Source organism: Portunus trituberculatus, chromosome 22 (genome assembly GCF_017591435.1).
Source record: "Portunus trituberculatus isolate SZX2019 chromosome 22, ASM1759143v1, whole genome shotgun sequence".
Lineage (NCBI taxonomy): Eukaryota > Metazoa > Arthropoda > Malacostraca > Decapoda > Portunidae > Portunus > Portunus trituberculatus.
In genome coordinates, this window is record NC_059276.1 from 1,128,333 (window position 1) to 1,152,248 (window position 23,916).

The 23,916-nt window shown below is 45.4% G+C and overlaps 1 protein-coding gene across 5 annotated transcripts; it reads left to right on the forward strand.

Annotated features, from left to right (window-relative positions):
- Positions 1-11,222: 11,222 nt before the first annotated feature.
- LOC123507358 lies at positions 11,223-22,788 on the forward strand. 5 transcript variants are annotated; one of them, XM_045260152.1, is made up of 8 exons: positions 11,259-11,369; positions 14,595-15,819; positions 17,230-17,526; positions 17,629-17,987; positions 18,110-18,183; positions 18,395-18,574; positions 20,061-22,174; positions 22,329-22,788. In XM_045260152.1, the coding sequence occupies exons 4-7, from the start codon at positions 17,673-17,675 to the stop codon at positions 20,608-20,610; spliced, it is 1,119 nt and encodes a 372-aa protein (XP_045116087.1). In that variant the 5' UTR covers positions 11,259-11,369; positions 14,595-15,819; positions 17,230-17,526; positions 17,629-17,672; the 3' UTR covers positions 20,611-22,174; positions 22,329-22,788. The 5 variants fall into 5 exon arrangements, with proteins under 5 accessions (XP_045116085.1, XP_045116087.1, XP_045116084.1 ...); XM_045260149.1 differs by having other exon boundaries at positions 17,393-17,526; XM_045260151.1 differs by having other exon boundaries at positions 14,595-14,698; positions 15,486-17,526.
- Positions 22,789-23,916: the final 1,128 nt, after the last annotated feature.

Sequence of the window (23,916 nt, forward strand, 5' to 3'; positions counted from 1 at the left end):
CGGTACTTTTTCGTCCAGATACAGTTCTAGTCTTTCCCTGCAGTCTCTCGGCATTCCTTTTATTAGTTTGTTCTTTATCAACCTGTTCTGAGACGGCACGTGATCATCATCGGTCCTTACGGTAACCAAAGCTAGTTTACATTTCAACTTTGTCATAAATTCGATGGGGTCGTCTTCCACCGAATATTTTAAATCATTCAGAGAATCAAATAACCTTTCCTCATTCTGGTCCGTGAGCTCCTTTGTAAGATATTGCTTAAATTGTGCCCAGGTTTCTTCCTTATCCACTACCCCCCCCAGATGGGAACCGCCTTGTCGTGGTGGGGAGCGTTGCGTGCCCCTGTGACCTGGCGAGCTAGGCTAGAGGGGGCTTAGGCCCCTGCTCTGCCCTTTCGAGGGGGAGAGGGTTACCCATGCTAGTACGGTCGCCAGTGAGGAGCCAGACTAAATGGTTCCTACGTAGGCTGCCAGTGGACCAGCGGAGCCACCCGCTGGGCGGCTGGAGGGATCGCCCAATAGGGGCCGTCCTGTGCTGGATGGTTGGGTGTCCAGGCGGGGATGCTTCGGGAGGGGGGTCTCAGCTCTGTCGTGGACAAACATTCGTATCATGTGGGGCCTGTTTTTAAAACGACTGGTCTGCATGGGGACGAGGTACCCCGTCCACGGCAGCCAGCGCTCCCTCCCATTGTAGTCCCAGTAGGTGGTTTCCCTTGCCCCTGGAGCCAATTTTTTGTGTAGCTGTTTTTATGGGAAAACACAAAAACATTCAGGTTCTCGTGAGGTGGCTGACCTGGCCCACGAGACGTCATCTTCAGGTCTGAGTAAGGAGGAGGATTCCCCTCCACAAGGGCCTCCCACAGCAGTCTCCTGTTCTGGAAGTTCTTCTGAGGGACGCATTTCTGCTGCATATGACTCTCTTGTAATGGTAAATGTTAATCCATCATTTTCCTATCATGCCTTGCACTCACTTCTCAAGGCGTATGGTACGGTTGTACGCATTCGACTGGTTTATGATAAGGACTTTCCTTCTAACCGCTGCTATGTGACGTTTATGTCATGTAGCATCTCTGCCCCTCGCCGGCCATAGCTTTAAAACTGAATTTCTCCAGTCACGTAATATTTCAGAGAGTGACATGGATTACATCCCAAATGTTTTTGAAAACTATTTAGAGAATTCAGTTCCTGAGGTCCGCCAGATCCCGCCTCCTCGTTGGTTTGTGGCGTACTATAGAAATGGGCGTGGGAACTTCATTCATGCCTCCCGGTATCTTGCCAAAGAAATCGGCACTATTCCTGAGGGAAACCTCAAGAAATATGGTAAAGGGGTGCTAGTGCGAGCTAAAGATATTACACAAGCGAGGATGTTGCAACATCTCCCATGCCCTACTGACAGCATGTTTGAGACTGTTAAGGCTCATCCCACCTTTAATTATAGTAAAGGTTGTGTTTATAGTCAAGACCTTTATGAATTTCCAGAGGAGGAAATACTAGCAATGTGTCCTACCTCTGTGCAAAAGGTGACTAAGATGAGGAACTCCTCCAACATGGTCCTTCTCACCTTTTTTGGCTCCACCCTCCCTGACCGTGTTAATATCGGACCTATTAATCTTAGGGTGAGGCGTTTTATTTCCGTCCTCTTCAGTGCTTCTCATGCTATGGGTACGGTCACGGCAAAAGCTCGTGTAAGGAAGCTTCCCGATGTGGTAATTGCTCTGCACTCGACTCACATTCAGAGGAGCATTGCAATGGTGCAGCTTATTGTTTCCATTGCCGTGATGCTCACCAGGTACGTTCCAGGCAATGCCCCAGGTATCGCCTGGAGCAGGACATTCTAGAACTTGCTAACACTCAGTTCATAAGCCTAGGTAGCGCCCGCCGTGAACTCCTGTACCGCCAGAAGGACGGTACTGGTGCGACATCCTATGCTGCATTGGCCGCTCGCTCTTCTGCTGAGTTGGCCGGTCCGAAGACGACAACTCCTGCTACCTCTCGCTCTGTTGGGGCGGGTGGTCCTGTTCATTTGGCCAATAGGTTTGCCCTATTGTCCGATGACTCGGTTGAGTCAACTCTTAGAAGTGACGAGACAAATACGGACTTGACCAAAGTCACCCATGTAGTGGATGTCCATTTGCCACCTGTATCGCCTAAGCCTTTGAAGGGCCTGACCAAACGGCACCGCGGCTCCGCGGAGTCGATAGATTTAGCTCAGCCTAAACAGTCTAAAGTTTCTCCCGGTGTACGTGATCGTGAGTCCTCGAGGGACCGTTCTGCAATGGTAGCTCCAGTAGTTTCTGTCCAGCCTCCTGTGACGCCCTCCGTCTCAGATCGGGCTTCTTGTGATGAGGACGGTCTGAGCATGGAGACGTCCGATGATATTGTCACAGCCGTCCCTCGTGGACCCACTGTATCGGAAAGTGCAGTCCAGCCTGATCTTCGTCCTCCGAGGACCGGTAAAAGTGATGATAGTTCGCATCACCCACCGATAAGCCGAAAGGCTGCGGTCCAACGACCCGGCACATCTCAACCCCCGGTGTCTTCTCGTCGTTTGATTATTTCTAGTCAGGTCAGTCACGGGCAGCCTCAAAAGGCTCGCTCGTCCACTGCACCCAAATAGTCGTCTTCAAGCTTCTACAGTGGAACTGTAGAGGCCTTCGCGGGGAAACTCCGAGCTTTGCTGTCGGAGTTCTCTCCAGCCTGTGTAGCTCTACAAGAGACTATGATAGGTGATAGTACTTATTCTAGTCCTCCTGGCTATCGTGCCTTTTTTAACACTCCTTTCCCTGACCAGGGTCACCACGGTGGCACAGCTATTCTAGTCCGTCAGGATATACCTGTTATCCCGGTACAACTTAACTCTCCCTTCAGGTGGTTGCTGTTAAGGTCTTTATGGGACGACTGTACACCATCTGCAGTTTATATCTCCCTCCTCGGCTTCCTGTCTCCAGGGGTGAGCTTGACGGCCTGGTGCGTCAGCTACCTTCGCCATTCCTCTTGTTGGGAGATTTTAACGGCCGTCACCCATTGTGGGATGAAGGTGCTAGTAATCCTCGTGGGGTTTTAATCGGTTCTTTTATTGAGGATGAGGGATTGGAGGTTTTAAATTCTGGGGATGTTACACATTTCCATAGTCCTACTGGGACTTTTACGGCTATCGATCTTTCTATTTGTACATCTAATTCTTTACTCGATTTTAATTGGCGGGTCCTACCAGATTTACACGGTAGTGACCACTTTCCGATTTTATTAGAATCTGTGAAATCTGAGCCACAGTCCCGGCCCCACGCTGGGTTTTGGACAAGGCAGATTGGCCTCGATTCACAGACCTTAGCTCTTTTATCCGTCCGCTGGCTGACTTTTCTACTTGTGCTGAGGCTGTTGATTATTTTACCGATTTTTTATTTCAGTAGCGCTTCAGACAATCCCTAGAACGTCAGGTCGCTTTACTAAGCGCCCCGTTCCTTGGTGGAACGCAGCATGCACTGCAGCGGTGAAAGAGAAACGGGCAGCTTTCTCTCGTCTCCGGCGACATCGTGGGGACCCGCAGTGTCTGGAAGCTTTTCGGCGCTGCCGAGCTCGGGCCCGCCGCATTTTGAAAGAGGCACAAAGAGCCTCTTGGAAAGCTTATGTGTCTTCCATTAATGCCCACACTCCTCTTACGGATGTCTTTAACAAAGTCCGGCGAATTGCTGGGAAGTATTCTGCTCCTCCCCCACCAGTTTTGTTGTCTGCTGGGCGAACGGTGGCAGACCCTAGGACTGTCGCCGACCTCTTCGCGGAGCACTTTGCCAATGTTTCCCGGAGGCATCCTGCAGCTCCAGGCGCACGTCACCGCCAGAGAATGGAATCTCTCGGCATAAATTTTTCTTCCACAGGAGGGAGTCTTATAATGTCCCTTCTCTGCCTCCGAGTTGCGGACTGCTTTGTCCCAGTGTCATGACTCTTCTCCTGGCCCAGATGATATTCCATATGCCTTCTTGCGCCACATGTCTGACAGTGCTTTTAACTTTTTATTAAATCTTTATAATATGATTTGGCATACCGGTGACTTTCCTACTTCTTGGGCTGTGGCAGTGGTTCTCCCATTTCCGAAGCCTGGGAAGGATCATCTCCAGGCTACGAATTACCGTCCTATATCTTTGACGTCTTGTATTTGTAAAGTGTTAGAAAAATGGTAAATGTAAGACTCATGTGGTACTTGGAGAGGGGAAGTACTTGTCATCGGTACAGTACGGCTTCCGAAAAATGAGGTCTACTACGGATGCTCTTTTATCCCTAGAGTCTTCTATTTGTGAGGCCTTCGCTTATCACCACCACCAGGTTACTGTATTTTTTGACCTGGAGAAGGCCTACGACACAGCTTGGTGTCATGGGATTTTACGTTCCTTGTTTAATTTTGGTCTCCGTGGCCACCTTCCTATTTTTATCCAGCAGTTTTTATCCAGACGTCTTTTACGGGTTCGTGTGGGGAGTGTTCTCTCCGATGCTACAGCTTTAAATGACGGTGTCCCACAGGGAAGTATTCTTAGTGTTACGCTATTCGCAGTTGCAATAAATGGTGTTATAGATACTCTACCGGATGGCGTTCACAGCTCTTTATATGTGGACGACTTGTGCATCTCTTTGCTGCTGCTAGGATGTCACTGATTGAGCGAAAGCTCCAACTGGCAATAAATCGGGTGTCCAGTTGGGCCAACATAAACGGTTTTCGATTCTCCACCTCAAAGACCGTGTCTATGCATTTTGTCGAAATCGTGGTGTCCATCCAGATCCCGATTTATATTTAGCCAATAGACGCATCTCGTGTGTGGAGGCCACTCGATATCTTGGCCTATTGTTTGACAGCCGTCTTACTTGGGTTCCACATTTCCGTTCTCTCAAAGCGTCTTGCAGGACGGCACTATCCCTTCTTCGCGTTTTAAGTCACACCTCTTGGGGTGCGGACAGGGACACTTTGCTGCTTCTTCACCGTACACTTATACTTCCAAAGCTGGAGTACGGCTGTGAGATCTATTCATCCGCAACGGATGCACGCCTACGCACGCTTGACCCCGTACACCATGCTGGGGTCCGCTTGGCTACAGGTGCATTTCGGACATCTCCAATACCTAGCCTTCTAGTGGATGCTGGTTTCTGGCCGCTCGACCTCCGGCGCCAGTCTTCGATGCTCCGGTGTTGGTTTCGCACCCACCGTCTTCCCGATTCTGTCCCTTGTATGTCAATGTTGCGGGACTCGCGTTCGCAGGCGTATGACACTCGACCGAGTCTACCTAAACCTTTTGGCCTTCGAGTGGCAAACCTGATGATGGATTTGTCCATCGACCCCACTCCTGTCTACTCTTTCCGGCTCCCACGAGTTGGTTATTGGCAGCTTCCGGTTGTTTCATTATGCCCTCCTGCCATAGATGGCAAGAAGGATTTTTTGCCAGCTCTGTCCCACACACGGTTTTAGAACACTTTTTATCCATTCTGATGATATCCCCGTTTTTACTGATGGTTCCAAATCTGACGCAGGCGTTGGATTTAGTGTGGTTTTCCCCTCTTTTTATCGGTGTGGCAGCCTTCCTTCGGTAGCCTCCGTCTTTACTGCGGAGCTGTCTGCCATAGTTTTAGCTTTACGGATTATTTTTACTCTCCCGGTTTCGTCTTTTACAATTTTTAGTGACTGTCGCAGTGCTCTTACTGCTCTCTCTTGCACTGTCTCCCTTAACCCTTTGATTTTATCAGCCCTGGAGTGGCTATATCTTCTTACCCAACGAGGATATCGTGTTGGGTTCTGTTGGGTCCCTGGTCATGTTGGTGTTCCAGGGAATGAACACGCAGACCGCCTCGCTAAAGAGGCAGCAAGTCGCGCTCCGTCTCCTTCCCTGTTCCGTTTCGAGATATATTTCATGCAATTCGTGTGGCGATTGCAGCACTTTGGCAGAGGAGATGGCTAACGGGGTCGCAACTTTGAAAATGGGAGAGGTTACTACTTCCACACTCCCTCAGTGGACTTATACCCATGTCCGGGATCGCCGTGCACAGACTTTATTGGCGCGACTTCGTATAGGTCACACGTACCTTACACAAAGGTACCTCCTGACCAGGGACCCTCAACCTTACTGTGATGACTGCTTGGTGCCGCTTACGGTGCGGCACCTACTAGTGGAGTGCCCCAGTTTGACTGACTTAAGACACCGCTACCTCTACCGCTGTCGCGGTAGAGATAACGGTGTCTATTATATCTCAAAGGTCCTTGGACCAGAGTGTCTGGCCCAGGGCCATGACGTTTTTAGGTTTTTGGGAGAAGCTGGGCTTCTCCCAAAGCTTTGAATTTTATACTTATTTCATTATATGCATTTTAATATTTTATTTAGTTTTATTGTCTTTTTAGTTTTAGATACTCTACTGTTTTTAACTGCCTTTATATAGTTTTTAACTGCTCTGTCTTTTAAATTATTGAAGCGGCGCCAAATGACCTCAGCCGTTGCGGCGCCTTAAACAAAATCCATCCATCCACACTCGGATAAACTAGAGGTAGGAGGGTAGCAAGGGGGACCGGCACGGTGCCAACTACCACCCAAAGCTAATTACTTGTGGGGGAGTGTGGGGGGGCCCCGTGCTACCGCCGAACCACCAACAAAACATCATGGGGGAAGGGACGAACACCTAACTCTCACTGTTCCTCTTCCTCTTTCCTGTCGCTATGACCCCATAATGGCCACTCGAAACATGAGGCAAAAATAAGAAATGAACTGTGAGGAGAAACACCACTTCACTACGAAACAAGGGGTGGGGGTAAGCACTGATTATTTCTTCCTCTACGGAGAGTTACGTGGGTCGATGTGCCTATATTAAACACATCTAAACCGCTGCCACCATCTGTACTGAACCTTCGTGAGGCTCAGTCTCTTGTACTGGGCCTAAGTGAGGCTTAGGCCTAGTAAGAAAAGAAAAGAAAGATGTAACGAATCCAAGGGGGAGGGATGAACACGCAAAACTTAACAAAAATAGACACTTTAATTCACCAACGACCCATCACAGTCATGTAATTTCCTATCTATCCTACCTATACTCGTATTATGGGAGACCTGTGGGGGGGGAAACCGTGGGTAACTCAGCTGTAGGCGAGGAAATGAGGAAAAAGAATGCGCCCATCAGAATTATTGGAGACAGTTTGGTGAAGACGATGTCCAGCCAAGTGAAGTGCAGGATGAGAGGGAGTGGCTGCACCAGTCTGAGTGGTGCCAAGATCACGGACATCAGGAAGAAAGTAGAGGAAGAAGCAGCCAGCATGGACGACGGGATGCTGATCATCCAAGGAGGTGGAAACGGCCTAGAATATGTTGGTGAAGATGAGACGGTGAGGAATGTTGTGGATGCCGTGAGGAGTGTGGAAGGCAAGGGCATGAGTGTGGGTGTCATGTAGAGACCCAGGGAAGGCCCGTTCTACGAGCGTCTGAGAAGATCCACCAACAGAAGACTGCAAGAGGAGCTGCTGAAAATGAAGATAGAGTGCATGAAGGAGAAGAAAGGCAAGCTGAGCTTCATCGACATGGACGGCGTGGTAGACCGGTTCAGCTTGTATGAGAAGGACGGCGTTCACCTGAACGACGCAGGGACTGCCAGGATGGGTCGACGGCTGTGTGAGTGGGTGAGGGCGAGGTCGCTGCAGCCGATGGACCAGTGACGGGAGACGACAAAAGCACGCCAGGAATAAGACACCAGCCAGGCAAGTGAGAGTGTTAGGATTGGATGCATGAATGTGAGAGGATGGGGTGTGGGTAAGTTTGAGGATATTTCCAGGGAGCTCCAGGAATGGAAGTTCGACATAGTCGAGCTTACAGAGACGCACCTGAGAGGTGAGGTACAAATGGAAGGATGTGAGTTTGCTATGATTGGGAAGGGACGCAAGACTCAGGAGACACAGGAAGGAGGCGTAGCCTTTCTCTATAGGAAAGAAAGTGGACTGAAAGTAGAGGAGCTTGGTGTGGGAACGTGTGAGAGCAGTGAGGATGTGTTGGCAGTGAGAGTGGAGTGCACAGATGGTCGGGGCAGAGTGGAGAAGATGGTTCTGGTGGTGGTGTACATGACTGTCATGGGTGAAAGAGCTGAGAGGGAGAACAGGAGGAAGTATGACATATTGAAGAGAGTTGTGAGAGAACATGGAGGGGAGAGAGTGCTGGTGATGGGTGATATGAATGCACATGTAGGAATTCTGGGAGAACGTGTGAACAGGAATGGTGAGATGCTTGGGGATTTTGTGGATGAAATGGAGTTAGAGAATCTGAATGTAACTTTGGCTGAGGGACGTGTGACTTGGAGTGCAAGGAGCAGGAGTCAGCGATAGACTATGTGTTGGTGAATGGAAGAATGCGTGAAATTGTGTCACACATGTGGATAGATGAGGATGGTATGGTGGATATTGTGTCTGATCACAATATGCTGGTTGTGGAGTGCCTGTTGCATGGTAGGAAAGAAGTGAAAGTGGTGAGTAAGAAGAGAAAGTGGAGACTGAGAGATGTAGGGTGGGAAAACTTCCAGGTGGACCTGAGTGCAAGAAGCTGGGATGATGGAGGTGTACATGATGTGAATGAGAGACTGGTAGAGGATGTGCGGAGTGCCGCAGAGAGCAAGATATGGTATGTGAGAGTAAGAAGAAGAAAGAAAGTACGTAAACCATGGTGGAATGATGAAATCAGAGAGGCTAGAAAGGAGCGAAAAAGAGAAGGAGTAGACAGTGTAGGTGGCTGAGGAAAAAGAAGCATGAAAGTGATGAGGCAGAGAATGAGTACCAGAATGCATGGGAAATGTACGTAAAGCAGCAGAGAGTGACAAAGCGAATGATAGTGAAGGCCAAAGTAAAGTGTGAAAGGAGTGTGATTGAATCTTTAAGAGAGAAAGGCATGGAAGGTGACCGTGAATGGTACAAGTTCTTGAGAGGTGAGAATATGGCAGACAGTGTTGGAGTGGAGAGTTTGAAGGTGAATGGTGAAGTTGTAACAGAGAAGGAAGGAATGAGAGAGGCAATCAGACAGTTCTGGGAAGAAGTGGGTGGTGTAGGTGAGGTGTTTGGTGCAAGAGAAGGATGTGTGACACTGGAGAGAAGGAATGCAGATGAACTGGATGAAAGGATCAGCAGGAGGAGGTGGAGAAGTGTGTGAAAAGGCAGAAGAATGGGAAGGCAGCAGGGCCGGACGAAATACCATATGAGCTGTATAAAATGGAGGTGATGTTGTGATTGACAGGATGACTGAGCTTTTTAACCAGGTGTGGGAGGAGGAGAGGTGCCAAGAATGTGGAATGAGTGCAGGGTGACTCTGCTGCATAAGGGCGGACACAAGAGTAAGAATGAGTTGAAAATTACAGGCCGATCGCGTTAGTCAATACAGTAGGCAAAGTGTTCAGTGCGGTGTTGAATGCCAGATTGTGTAAGTGGATTGAAAGAGCTGGAGTATTAGGTGAGGAGCAGAATGGTTTCCGTGCGGACAGGAGAGCTGAGGATAACATGTTTGTGGTGAATGAAATGATTGAGAAAAAAAGAGGGATGGAGGTAAATTGTATTTGGGTTTCCTGGATATAGAGAAAGCTTATGATAGGGTGAATAGAGAAATGCTAGGTAGAGTCCTAGAAAAGATTGGGTTGAGTGCCAAGATAGTCAACATAGTGCGTAGCATGTATGTTGATACCAGAGCTAAGTACAGTTTAGGAGATATAGAAACAGACTGGGTGAGGAGTGAGAGAGGAGTTAGGCAAGGATGTATTTTGTCACCAACCCTTTTCAGCCTTTACACAGAGGAGTTAGCAGCAAGAATGAGAAGGATGAATGCAGGAGTGAGTGTGGGGAATGATAAGATAGGTGTGCTTGTTTATGCAGATGACGTAGTGGTTATGAGTGAGTCAGCAGAGGAGCTGCAAAGTCTGCTGGATGTGGTTGATGGGTATGAAAGAGATTTTGGAGTTAGGTTTAGTAGTGAGAAGAGTAAGGTGATGATTGTGAATAGGTCGGAGGATGAATGTAATGCAGCATGGAGGTTGGGAGAGAATGAGTTGAAGCAGGCACAAGAATACAAGTACTTAGGGATGTGGATGAGTCCGAATGGGTGTGAAAAGTCAAAGAATGAAAAAAATATGCTTAGTGAACCAGTGGGTGGGCCGTTTAGGAAGCGCAGCAAGGATGAGAGCAAGTAAGTATGACGTGCTGAGAGAAGTGTGGAAGAGTGTGGCTGTCCCCAGTATAATGTATGGTATGGATGTGATTGCATGGAACGAGAGTGAAATTGACAAGTTAGAAGTGGGGCAGTGTAGAGTAACTAGGCTGGCACTGAATGCACCGAGGTACACGGCAGTAGAAGCTTTAAGAGGGGATATGGGATGGAGCTCTTTTAGGGAAAGACTTATAAAAGCGACACTTAGGTACAAGATTAGGCTTGAGAGAATGGGTGATGCAAGAAGAGCAAAGAAGGTGTATCTGTGGAGTGAAAGTGGAAGCAAATGGAGAAAAAGGTGTATGAGAATGACAGAGAGGAATGGTCTACAGGTTGGGTGGGCAGTGAGAATGGCTGGGGTGAATCAGAATGAGCTGGAATGGGTCGTGACAAGAGGAGGCAGAGTGGGAACAGAATGGGATGCGAGGAAGTGGAAGAGTGAGATAGACAGAGATGTGAAGAGTATGGTACTGAATGAGTGGAGGAATGGGATGGAACGAAAGACTACTCTGGAATGGTACAAGGTGAAAGAGGACCCGATGTATGAGAGGTGGTACGATGGAAGCCTGGGTGATGATCTTCTCTTTAAAGCTAGGGCACAGTGTATGGATGTGAATGCAAGGAGTTACAGGTGGTCTGAGTCCCGCAGCAAAGTGTGCCAGATGTGTGACTCGGGAGAGGACGAGACGGTGGAGCATGTGATGCTGGAGTGTGTGAAGTATGCCAGAGACAGGTATGAGATGATGCAAGTGGTGTTGACTGAGTTAGGGCATAATAGGAACGAAAGAGTGGAAAAGACGGGGAGGGAGTGGATGGTGGTGCTGCTGGGACTGAGTAGAGAAACGAATGAAAGGATGATTGAGGCGGTGAAGGAGTTTCTGGAGAGAATGTGGCGTGCCAGAAGTACAGACGGTTAGAGCAAAGGACCCTGTTTCCTTTTTCTTCTTTTTTTTTTCCTTTTTTTTCTGTGTGCCTTTTTTTGTCGTCTACAGGAGCTGCCGATCCAAAGGCCCGGCTCAGGAGTGATCCCGAGTCGCCTGTAGTATCAAGATCAAGATCAAGATTGGGTATCAAGATCGGGATGTGGTGCAGATAGAGGGATTAGAGGCTAATGAGTTTGTGATGTTAGGAAAAGGACGCAAGAAACAGGTAGGAGGAAGCGTAGCCCTGCTCCACAGGAAGGTGAGGAATCTGAGAGTGGAAGAGCTGGACATAGGAGACAGTGCTGAGAGTGAGGACGTGTTAGCTGTTCGAGTGAAGGGTAGGAATGAGAGTGGCAGAGCTGAGAAGATAGTTGTGATAGTGTATATGACAGTGGAAGGCGATAGAGCAGTTAGGGAGAATAGTAGAAAATACAGTGTTTTGAAAAAAGATTGCAAGAGATTATGCTGGAGAGAGAGTGATTGTTATGGGAGATATGAATGCTCACGTAGGTATGTTAGGTGAACAAATGAATAGGAATGGCGAGATGCTGGATGAGTTTGTGAATGAGATGAACTTGGAGAATCTGAATGAGACCCTGGCAGAAGGACGAGTGACTTGGTGTGCGAGGAACCAGTCTGCGATTGACTACATGCTAGTGAATGGGAGCATGCGTGAAATTGTTGACCGTATGTGGATAGGTGAAGGTGGGATGATTGACATAGTCTCAGACCATAACATGTTGGTGCTAGAATGTAAGTTGAATGGAAGAGACGGAACAAATGCCAAGGTCAAGAGGAAAAAGTGGAGGTTGAGAGATGCAGGATGGGAAAATTTCCAGGTGGACTTGAACGAGAGAAGATGGGAGGATGAGACCCTGAATGGTGTGGATGAACTGAATGACAGATTTGTAGAGAATGTGAAGAACGCAGCAGCCAGTCAGATAGGGTATGTAAGAACAAGTGCTAGAAAGCATAAAAGTAGGCCGTGGTGGAATGATGAGATTAGAGATGCAAGGAAGGAAAGGAAAAGACTGAATAGGGTGTGCAGACAGTTAAGAAAGAGGAGACATGAGAGTGAGAAGGCTGAAAGTAACTACCTGAATGCATGGACAGCGTATGTGAGTCAGCAGCGAGTGACGAAGCGAAAGATAATGAATGCTAAAGTTAAATGTGATTCAGTCCCTTAGAGAGAAAGGTGTGGAAGGTGGTTGTGAATGGTACAGATTCCTGAGGGGTGAGGGGATGCCTGACAGTGAGAATGTGGAGAGCCTGAAGGTGAATGGGGCAGTGGTGACTGATAAGGAAGAAATGAGAAGGGCAATAAAAGAGTTTTGGGAAGAGATTGGAGGTGTAGGTGAGGTCTTTAATGTGGGTGAAGTGCGTGTGACACTGAAGAGAAAGGATGCAGATGAGTTGAATGAAAGGATCAGCAGGGAGGAGGTGGAAAAATGTGTGAAGAAGCAGAAGAATGGGAAGGCAGCAGGGCCGGATGAGATACCTTATGAATTGTACAAAAATGGAGGAGAGGTTGTGATTGATAGGATGACTGAGTTGTTTAACAATGGAGGAGAGGTTGTGATTGATAGGATGACTGAGTTGTTTAACCAGGTGTAGGAGGAGGAGAGAGTGCCGAGAATGTGGAATGAATGCAGGGTGACTTTGCTGCATAAGGGAGGGTACAAGAGCAAGAATGAGTTGAAAAACTACAGGCAGATTGCGTTAGTTAACACAGTAGAAAAAGTGTTCAGTGTGGTTTTGAATGAAAGATTGTATAAATGGATTGAGAGAGATAGAGTGTTAGGTGAAGAGCAGAATGGGTTCCGTGTGGACAGGAGAGCTGAAGACAATATGTTTGTGGTGAATGAATTGATTGAGAGAAAGAAGAAAGATGGTAGCAAGTTATACTTAGGTTTTCTAGACATGGAGAAAGCATATGATAAGGTGAACAGAGAAATGCTAGGTAGAGTGCTAGAAAAGATTGGGTTAAGTGCAAAGATAGTTAACATAGTGCGAAGTATGTATGTGGATACAAGAGCTAAGTATAAACTAGGAGATGTAGAGACAGACTGGGTGAAGAGTGAAAGAGGAGTTAGGCAGGATTGCATATTATCACCAACCCTCTTTAGCTTATATACAGAAGAACTGGCTGCTAGATTGAGGAGAATGAATGCAGGTGTAAATGTGGGTAATGATAAGATATGTGTGCAGATGATGTTGTTATGAGTGAGTCGGCAGAAGAGCTTCAGAGTTTGCTTGATGTTGTAGATGGGTATGGAAGAGACTTTGGAGTGAGGTTTAGCAGTGAAAAGAGCAAGGTAATGGTTGTGAATGGGTCAGAGGATGAGAGCCTCTAACTCAGTGAGGAGACTAGGTGAGAATGAGATGCAACAGACAGATGAATACAAGTACCTGGGGATGTGGATGAGTCCAGTTGGCTGCGTGAAGACAAAGAATGAGAAGATAAGCATGGTGAGTCAGTGGGTAGGTTGGCTAGGAAGTGCAGCAAGGATGAGAGTGAGTAAATATGACGTGCTGCGAGAAGTTAATTTGGAAGAGCGTGCGTGGCTGTTCCGAGCATCATGTATGGTATGGATGTGATTGCATGGAATGAAAGTGAACTAGAAAAGTTAGAAATAGGGCAGAATAGAGTTGCAAGAATGGCACTTAATGCACCTAGATATGCAGCAGTAGAGGCTCTTAGGGGAGACATGGGTTGGAGCACTTTTAGAGAAAGGTATGTAAAAGCGACCCTACGATATAAGGCTAGGTTAAAGCAAATGAATGATGCTAGAATAGTGAAAAGTGTTTCTGTGGAATGTCAGGAGTAGCAAGTAGGGGAAAAAGTGTGTCAGGATGATGGTGAAGAGTGGTCTAATTGCTAGTTGGGCTTTTCAGCAGGTAGAAGGAAGGCACTTAGAGAAGGACTGGAGTATGATAGTTAGAAATGGAGAGGGTAGAGAATGGGGTGTAAGGAAGTGGAGGAGTGAAAGGTGTGGGACTGAGTGACTGGAGGAATAGGATTGAGCAAAAGAGTACCTTGGAATGATATAGAGAGAAAGAGGCTCCAATGTATGAAAAGTGGTATGATGGAAGCCTGGGTGGGGACCTTCTCTTCCGAGCTAGGGCACAGTGCATGGATGTGAATGCAAGGAAAGCAGCAAAGTGTGCCAGATGTGTGACATGGGAGAGGATGAGACGGTGGAGCATGTGGTGCTGGAGTGTGTGAAGTATGCCAGAGACAGGTATGAGATGATGCAAGTGGTGCTGAAGGAGCTGGGGCATCACAGAGTGGAGATGACAGGAAGGGAATGGATGGTGGTGCTGCTGGGACTCTGTGGGGAGACGAATGAAAGGATGATTGAGGCTGTAAAAGAGTTCCTGGAGAGAATGTGTGTGCTAGATGCAGGAACTAGTGGTGTGAAAGATGGTGATTGCCCTCTTTGTTGTTTGTGTTTTTTTTTTTTTTTTTTTTTTTTTCCTACAGGCGCTGCAGATACAAAGGCCTGACTCAGAAGAAATTCTGTGTCACCTGTAGCATCAAGATCAAGATCAAGATCAAGGACTATTCACCTCACTCCTCCACTCACGGTACTACACCCACTTCCACATCTACACCGACGGCTCCTGCCTCACTAACCCTCCATCCCTCGGCGTGGCCATCTACATCCCCTCCAGGTCCCTTGTTACTGCCTAGCAGTTACCAGCCACTGCCTCCATCACCACAGAAGAACTATTTGCCATCAAAGAGGGCCTTCAATTTGCCATCACCCTTGCTGCCCCTTGCTCAGTAGCCCTCTTTTTGGACTCTCTCTCTCTCTCTGCCCTCCAGATCATAAAATCCCACCGCCCACACTCCCACCACAACCACACCCTTATCATTCACCACCTCATCTTCCACCTGAACTCCCTGGGACACCATCCACCTTCAATGGGTGCCCTCCCATATCGGTGTCATGGGAAACATGGTGGCAGACAGGGCAGCAGCATAGGCACACACACACCCCTCCCCTATTGACTTAGCTATTGACCAGACAGACTTCCTTACTGACCTCAAGACAGCCTGCAGGTGACACTAGGACACAACATTGAGTGACGCTTTGCAGCACACTTGACTGGGACACATTAGACAGGACACAAGACACCACTGGTGGACCTACTCCCCCAAACAGGCACTGGACACGGCAATCACCAGACTGAGGATTGGCCACACCTGCCTCAATGCCCACCAGCACAGGCTGGGCATGACCGACTCTCCCCACTATCCCTGGTGCCCTACCCAGCCTGACACCCCAGAACACCTGCTCCTGCACTGCCCTCATCACCACTCACACCGTGTAACCCTCCTCCACTCATTGTCTGCTATTCACACACACAGGCCAACACTGACTGATCTGGGTGGCTGCACAAATACCACTCAGGCTTTCAAGACTCAACCTCACCAGGACCTTCCTACAGAAAATGAACCAACTCCACTGCATATAGCTCAAACACCTCACACCTTATACTGCACCTTTGGGGCACTAGAGGCTGTGACACACAGCCTGCACGGCCCCAACAAAGCCCCAAGAAGAAGAAGAAGACGAAGTGAGGCGATAAGGAGTAAAACAACAACAACGATAAGGAGTGTGCTTTCTCATGCAAAAAAATATGTAGAGATCATGAGTGATTGTAGCGATGAAGAAGTGAAAGTTGGCAGTGAGAAAAGCAAGGTAATGATGTGAATGGAGTAGAGGATGAGAAATTCATTGAGATTATGCCCGTATTCAGAAACTCACTGCTCTCTCACCATGACTATTTTTCAAAGGCCATAGAATTAGTAAACCGGGTTCACAAGAGTGTTTTGCCATCAGTCAGTGCTGAAATAGTGTTAATCTCTCACTAAAAGGCCATAGAATTAATCAAACAGGCTTTCAAGAATATTTCGCCTACCAGTAATGCAGAAATAGTGTTAATCTCTCATCAGAAGGCCATAAAATTTATCAGCTGGGTTCTCAAGAATGTTTTGCTTGTCAGTAATGCAGAAATAGTGTTAATCTCTCACTAAAAGACCATAGAATTAATGAACCGGATTCTCAAGAGTGTTTCATCTATCAGTAGTGCAGAAAGAGTGTTAATTTCTCACTAGAACAGTAGAAATATATGGCAGACTCATAATATACATGTCCCACCCGCACTCCTCGATTCCCATCTTGCCCTTTGCAGTTTTTTCACTCAGCTGATTTGACGTCACATAATTGTACTGTATACTGTCACCACTGTAAAAAAAAACTTGCGGCAACATGTACTGCTGACATATCTTCTGCAAAACAAATTAACTCTATCTAACCTAACTAAACTGATCTAACCAAAGCAGACCAGCCTAACCTGACTGGCAACACTGAAAAATTAATATGAAGTCGTTACCTTATTTCTCTGTAAAATCTGGCGATACAATGGATAAAACCAAGGCGACACCCTGCACATCCACAGTTCAGACACCTTCCATAGACTGATTCATATAGAGTTGCTTCTCCATAAACTGCTCTGATTGGCTAGATTTATTATGTATTATTTTTGTTGATCAGTGGCTGCATGCTCAGTCAAAAGAACCAATCACTGTCATTCATTTCACATGTGTGCAAATAATCTGACAATATGCACACATGAATGAACACACATAATGGTGTTCCTCAGTGCCTGGCAATCCATAACATGGGTGGGTGTTGCTTGCTCTCCCCAAAAAATGTAAATTTGAAAAAAAAATTGTTATAAATAGTTTGCAATGGGTGTGTATGGGTTCAAATTACTCAGAATAATAATATGAGAAGGGTAACAAAAGCCTTGTTGCTGCTGGTGTAACAGTATGATAATGCCAAATAGATTAGGAAGAATAGCACTCAATGGCTTAAAATTTAGAACAGGTCCTTTGTTTGCTAAATATGGCCACCTGTTTCTTTAGATCTTTTTAGGAAGTACAATATTGGTCTAGTTCAGTTTCTGTCACCAACTAAACAAAAACATACTTAATCTAACCAAACCTAACCCTACATCTAACCTAAACTAACCTAACCTAAATCCAACGTAGCATAGCCTAACCTAATCTAACTCTGTTTCTGGCAAAATGTGTTGAATTTCCAAAGCTTCAACATGAGTCAATAATGCATGGAAAAAAAACTAGGTAAACATGAAGCTCAGCATGCAGCCGTGTCATGAGTCACTGACAAGGACTGTAGTAGTGGTGAACATGAACCCCTTAGTGCACCTTAGTGAGGTGTTGGGAGTGTGACGGAGGTGTCATTACAGGCGAGACTTGGTGCGGTGGTGCAGGTCACTCGGTGGTGGTGTGGCGGCGCCAGTGTGTGTGCCGCTTCAGTGTGGACAGATTTGAGACTGCTGATCTGTGGAGGAGGGCGGTGGTGTTTGTGACTGGCAGACAGGTCAGTGCTCAGAGTTGTCTACTGTCACTCCTGTCATCTTGCCAGATATACAGCAAGCACAGCCAGTTAAAGAATACAGTTTTAATTTGCAAAGTCTTTCAGAGGTGGTATTATCAGTCCTTGGGCAGAGAAAGTTGAGGTTGAAGATGAACACTGTGGCCAACCAGACCTCTGTGGAGACCCGCAAGACCATCGTCACCCTACACTGCCAGGGGCTGAGTGTCCCTGAGGTGGCAAGGAAACTGGGAGTATCTGCCATCATTGTACAGACCCTGGTGGATTATTACCAGTCCATCATCAACAGGTCACAGCACAAACACCCCATCTCCCTGCAGGACAGGGCCATTGTGGAGGCCATCAGGGCCAACCCCAACATCACCGCTGCACAGCTTAAGGAGCAGTGCAATCTTCCCTTTTCCCTTCACACTGTCAAACACCTTGGCTTTGACACGCCTCCTGTGGTAATTACTGATCTCTTAACAAAGACACTGATGCTATGACTGCTATCCTACAATCCTATACACACATCAGCTGCACAGGTAAACTGATAGTGATGACTCAGTATCCAATTCTCTCCCAACAGGGTGGCAGTCCAGGACAAATACTTAGGACAGACCTGACTGGAGCTTCTGTCAAGAGGAAGATTGGGAAAGATAGGTAAGTGGCAAGATCCTCAGTCTCTTTTTCCATGTGTGGTGTGGAGGAAGCAGAGCAAAACCACCACATGCCACCAATCCACACCTCTGATCACCAGGCAAGAACTGACCATTGTCTTACCTTACCCCCCATGGCAGACCAGGACACTGAAACTAATACATGAGGAATAAAGAGATGACAGTTTGCTCATTGTATCTTGTCTTTATTGCAGTGAAGGCAGTGAGAACTCTTGCATGAAGAAGAAGTGTACACTGGAAAGGAAAGGAGATGAGGTGGCTGTGGATGTGAAGCACGAGGAAAGGGAGGAAGTGAAGATGGAAGTGATAGAAGAAGCACTGGAAGAGGAGAGAGATATGTTTGATGTGACCACCAGAATACAAATAATTGATGGGTAAGCAAGCCTTGTGGTTAGTGACAGTTGTGTTGTCAGCCATTAGTACAGGAACAAAAGGAAAGAGAATGTATAGGAATTAGTTTAAATCACCATGAAAATACTAGATAATGATGTAATTGTATGATGAAAAGAGAATATCCACATCTGTTTAGCCATTGATTACTTTGCAAACTAACTCAGAGTAACACAGACACAGGAAATGAAGTTTACAGAAAGACATGAGCAAGTTGAAACATCTGTGAGTAAAAAAGAAATATTGAAATCTTAATAATCCTTCAGTACTGGGACACATTTTCACCTTGAGATTTGTGTGTGATTAGACCATTATATTGACATTAGGAAGGGTCTATGGAGGTCAGAAGATTAATGGCCTCAGTCTTCACTATTTTAATCGCCCCCTTGAGTTTCTGAACTTGTATAAAATCTCCAAATAGCAAACAGAATGAATATGGAAATGTGTCATTGTACTGAAGGTGTTAACCCTTAAACTGCGCAATTATGATTCAGGACAGCTGCAGGGTGCGCAAAAAATGGCAAAAAATCAACTTGCTTGAAAACTATCTTTGATCTTATGAAACTCAAAGGAGACAAGTAGAGCACTGAAAAGTTAAACAAAAAATGAAAAAAAATACATTGTGTGGCAGTGATGGTTGGCTGAAATTCTTTGGGAAGTGCCTGATCAGCTGACATCTCTCCCTCACTCAGCTCATCTGTTGATTCTTCTCCTATACCTCCACTGTTGTTTTCCTGTTCTTTCTGCCAATGTGGATCATCAGAAAGTGATAAGAGTGATTCCTCAGAATCTTCAATCAATGGTAAAAATTTTGATGGTGTCAATGGCATATTACGCGCTTTGCCGGGCAGCGAGGGAGCGGCAGCGCGCTCGTGACCTTGAGAGGCAGGAGGGTGTTTACGGCATCTCTTGGGCTTTCTCACAGCACCAGAAGTTGATTGCTGTAAATAATCTACATCATCAGGGCCTAGTGCAAGCTTTCTTTTTACTATCTCCTTTTTACGACATCTGCCTCCCCCATGGCCATGAATGTGGGAGCCAGGAGGCTGGCCAGCATCGCAAGATGATGATGAATTACTGCCTTCCATGACTGCCTAAGGCTGACTGAGATAATAATGCCTATATGGAGCGAAAGAGGGATGATGTTGCCACATGATGTTCATTGGATTTTACGGTGGCTGTGCAGGAACTTTTGAAATGCAGCTCAGAAAACCTGTCATCTTAAGATGTCTGGTGCAGTTGGTCAAATAGCATCTTAAGATGTCTGGCGCAGTTTACGGGTTAAACCATCATTAGAGACATGACAACACCAACAACTTCATCAAAACCTGTTTATATTGTTAAGATAGAGAGCTGAAATATTTGAGAATACAGACTTAGGACTTGCTTTACTATTTGAACTCCCCTGCCATCCCCCTGTAACCCCCCCTGCAATCCCCTGGCATTTTCTGTAACCCCCACCATCCTCAGGTGTGTTATGGCAAATTCCTGGGCACAAGTCAGCACAGAAGACGACTCAGACAACAGTAGTGGCACAGAATCAGCTATCCTGCCTCTGCCATCTCCTGAAGGACACAGAGATGATTATAGTGACACAGGACCTCCACATGTCCCTTTGCTGCCTCCTGGAGTTGACACACTGGTGCAGGAAGGTCTGGTGTTTACTGAGGTAGAATCTGTCTTACCTGTGGCCCCTCCCAAGCACCATCCAGTCATGAACACAATGAGTCTTGGTGATGTAAGTAACACAAAACTCAGGACTGTACCATTTGATTCCCAAGACTCAGCACAGAAGAGGGTGAATCCTGAAGACTCAGACCTTGCAATGTTATCCTGGTTCCTCATAACTCACCACGCAGAGTCAGAAGGGGGCGTGGCAGAAATACTCGTACTACAAGAGGTAGATTTGCAGCTACAGGTTCAACACGTGCTGCTGCACATCAAAGTGACTTTCAGTCGAGTCCATATGACGACTTTATTGCAACTATGCCTGTGTTTGCTGGCCAGCCTGTTGGAATAAGTATTGTATTCCCAGAAGTCCAACATGATTCTGATTATTTTCTGGGGCACCTGAGCAATGATTTATTAGATCATATTGTGAATGAAACCAACAAGTATCATGCCAAGTATGTTAAGGCTCATGAGATGCCCCATGGCTCACATGGGAAGAAATGGGCAAATCTAACAAGAGATGAACTTCTAACATTCATAGCTTTGACTCTGCTCATGCCTCATGCCAGGAAATCTCTAAGACATGACTACTGGAACAGGAGTGACCTTCTATTCATGCCAATATTTGGAAGTTATATGACGAGAGACAGATATAACAATATACTAAGGTTTCTTCATTTTACTAGTGATGAGAGTGCTGATCCACTGTATAAAATCAGACCAGTGCTGCAAAATCTTATAAATAAATTCAGTACCTTTTTCAAACCTTTTCAGAACATGGTCATTGATGAATCTTTGATGCTTTTCAAGGGGAGAGTAAAATTCAAACAGTATATTTCATCAAAGCGACATCACTTTGGAATAAAAATGTACGTGCTCTGTGATTGTGAAACAGGAATTGTTCTAAATTTGTGCATCCATTCAGGAAGCAATGATGATATCACAAAAAATCATCCTCTTGGACTTTCTGGATCAGTGGTAGAAGAGCTAATGAAAGATTATTTAGGAAAAGAACACATACTGTATACTGACAACTGGTATACGAGTCCGGAGCTGGCCAGGTTTTTATGTGAGCAGAACTCTGGTGCAGTGGGCACTGTCAAACCAAAGAGAAAGCATACGCCAAACTTTCAAGCAACAATAAAAGGTGACTTGATCAAATACAAGACACGCAATATGATTGCAATAAAATGGCATGATAAAAGAGAGGTGCATCTACTATCTACCGTCCACAGTGGCCAGATGAAAAATACCAGAAAGATTCATTGGAAAACAAAGGAGCGTATCTTCAAGCCTGATATTTTCATTGATTATAATGAAAATATGAGGCTTGTTGATAAAGCTGACATGCAACAAAGTTCAGTGGACAGCCTCAGAAAAGGTATAAAATGGTACAAAAAAGTTTTTTTCCACTTGATAGATATTTGTATGTTGAACAGCTACAACATTTATATGACAAAAACAGGTGAGAAATCATCTTTAAGATTATTCAGAAAGAATGTCATAAAAGAAATGTTAGATAGATTTGCCACACCAGTGCCTATGCATTCACGCAAAGGAAAACAAAGCCCTGGATCTCTAGAGGGACTACAACGTCTACGAGCTGAAGGACTGGCAACTCATTATCCAGTTCATGTTCCTCCCCCACCACGAAACCTACGAAAGAAGGGACAGCGGGAATGTGTTGTTTGTAAAACAACAGAGATGAGGGAGAAAAAACGGAAACTGGTTACCACAATGTGCCATGGATGTGATGTTGGGCTATGCTTGGGTGATTGTTTCAGGCTGTATCACACATTGAAATCATTCTAAGTAGAAGAAAGAGAAGTGTAAATAGATATACACAGAGCAACATAGCAAGATGACCTGGTATGGACCTCTACATTCCACAGACGACACATACCAGTTGCAAGGTAATTATAACATTGTACAGACAAAATAGTATTATATTTGAGATGCACTGAATATTGATCTTACATAAAATGAATGTCTGACTGGGTGGTTGTGTGCAGAATAATTGAGGGTGTTTGTGTCTATTTTATCTTCCTTTCTCCTTACCTCATCTAGGATGTAGGGCCTGCCTCCCTTATCACCGGCATGGAGGGGAGAAATATCCTTCATGTGTCTTGCAGCTCGTCAACCATTACTTGGTATGGTAAAGTAAATGTTTTACTTTGTTTCTGCAATAGTAAAGTAAAACTTTCTCCTTTTTATATACATAGGCAGGTATGTGAGGAGATAACACTCTCTCTCTCTCTCTCTCTCTCTCTCTCTCTCTCTCTCTCTCTCTCTCTCTCTCTCTCTCTCTCTCTCTCTCTTAGATATGATTGATATGGCTACTCCTATATAGAAGATAGAAACTCACATCCTTCAACATTCTTAAATAATCTTCATGAAATTCCAATACTATATACCTAAATAGTTTCACATATGTAAATGTCTAAATTAGTACTATTGTAATAATATTACTATTATCATTATTATTGTTATCATTATTATTATTATTATTATTATTATTATTGTTGTTGTTGTTGTTTTATTATTATTATTATTATTATTATTATTATTATTACTGTTATTATTATTATTATTATTGGCATTGTTATTAGTGTTATTATTATTATTATTATTATTATTATTATTATTATTATTATTATTATTATTATTACTATCATTATTATTACATTATTATTATTTCATTCGTTTTATATTATTATTCTAATATCATTTATATGTAATCCTAACATCTTTACATATACATAATATATACTATTCTGTACATAACAATATTCATGTAACATTTTCTATATGCCTTAAAAGCTTTGCTTATAAATAGGCTAGCCAATAAGTTATTGCTAAATATTCTATTTTTATATATAAATGTCCCATTTGTATAACTTATATGAGCTATAATAAATGTTCAATGTTCTCTCTGTGCTTTGCCTCCGTTCACTCTTGTGTGTGTGTGTGTGTGTGAATTTTTTCTTTCCTGTCCTGTTACACTGAGTGGTGTGTGTAGACACACGCACAATTTTATTTATTTATTTATTTTATATATATGTAGTCATCTGTGAGAAGATAACTCTCTCTCTCTCTCTCTCTCTCTCTCTCTCTCTCTCTCTCTCTCTCTCTCTCTCTCTCTCTCTCTCTCTCTCCCTCCCTCTCTCTCTCGCTCTATGAGCTCAGAGTTCATAGACCGATCTTCGGGTAGGACGAAAACCACATCACACAACACACAACGGGAAAGCGAGGCCACAACCCCTAGAGTATCCCGTACCTATTTACTGCTAGGTGAACAGGGACCAACAAGAGGTTTGCCCATTTGCCTCGTTGCTTCCAGGACTCGAACCCGGTCCTCTCGATTGTGAGTCGAGCGTGCTAACCACTATACGTACTTGTTTTTCAGTAAGACGATAGAAGCCCCCAAAATAAGCCCCTTTCACACCTTTTTCTGATTGGCAGGTCAGTAAATGAGGTCTAATCCCACCCCTTCCTCTGCTTCTCTCTCTGACACACACACACATGCTGCTTGTGACACATCACGTTATACAATATAATGTTTGAAACGTAACGACAGTGTGTGTGTGTAATTCACTGTTTGATCTGCTGCAATTTCTGACGAGACAGCCAGACGTTACCCTACGGAACGAGCTCA

Excerpts from the sequence above, each read along its gene's own strand:
- LOC123507358 (XM_045260150.1), top strand. The coding sequence starts at position 17,673 with ATGAACACTGTGGCCAACCAGACCTCTGTGGAGACCCGCAAGACCATC. Across the intron at positions 18,184-18,394 it reads AGGAAGATTGGGAAAGATAG|TGAAGGCAGTGAGAACTCTT; the intron begins GTAAGTGGCAAG and ends TCTTTATTGCAG. Across the intron at positions 18,575-20,060 it reads AGAATACAAATAATTGATGG|GTGTGTTATGGCAAATTCCT; the intron begins GTAAGCAAGCCT and ends CACCATCCTCAG.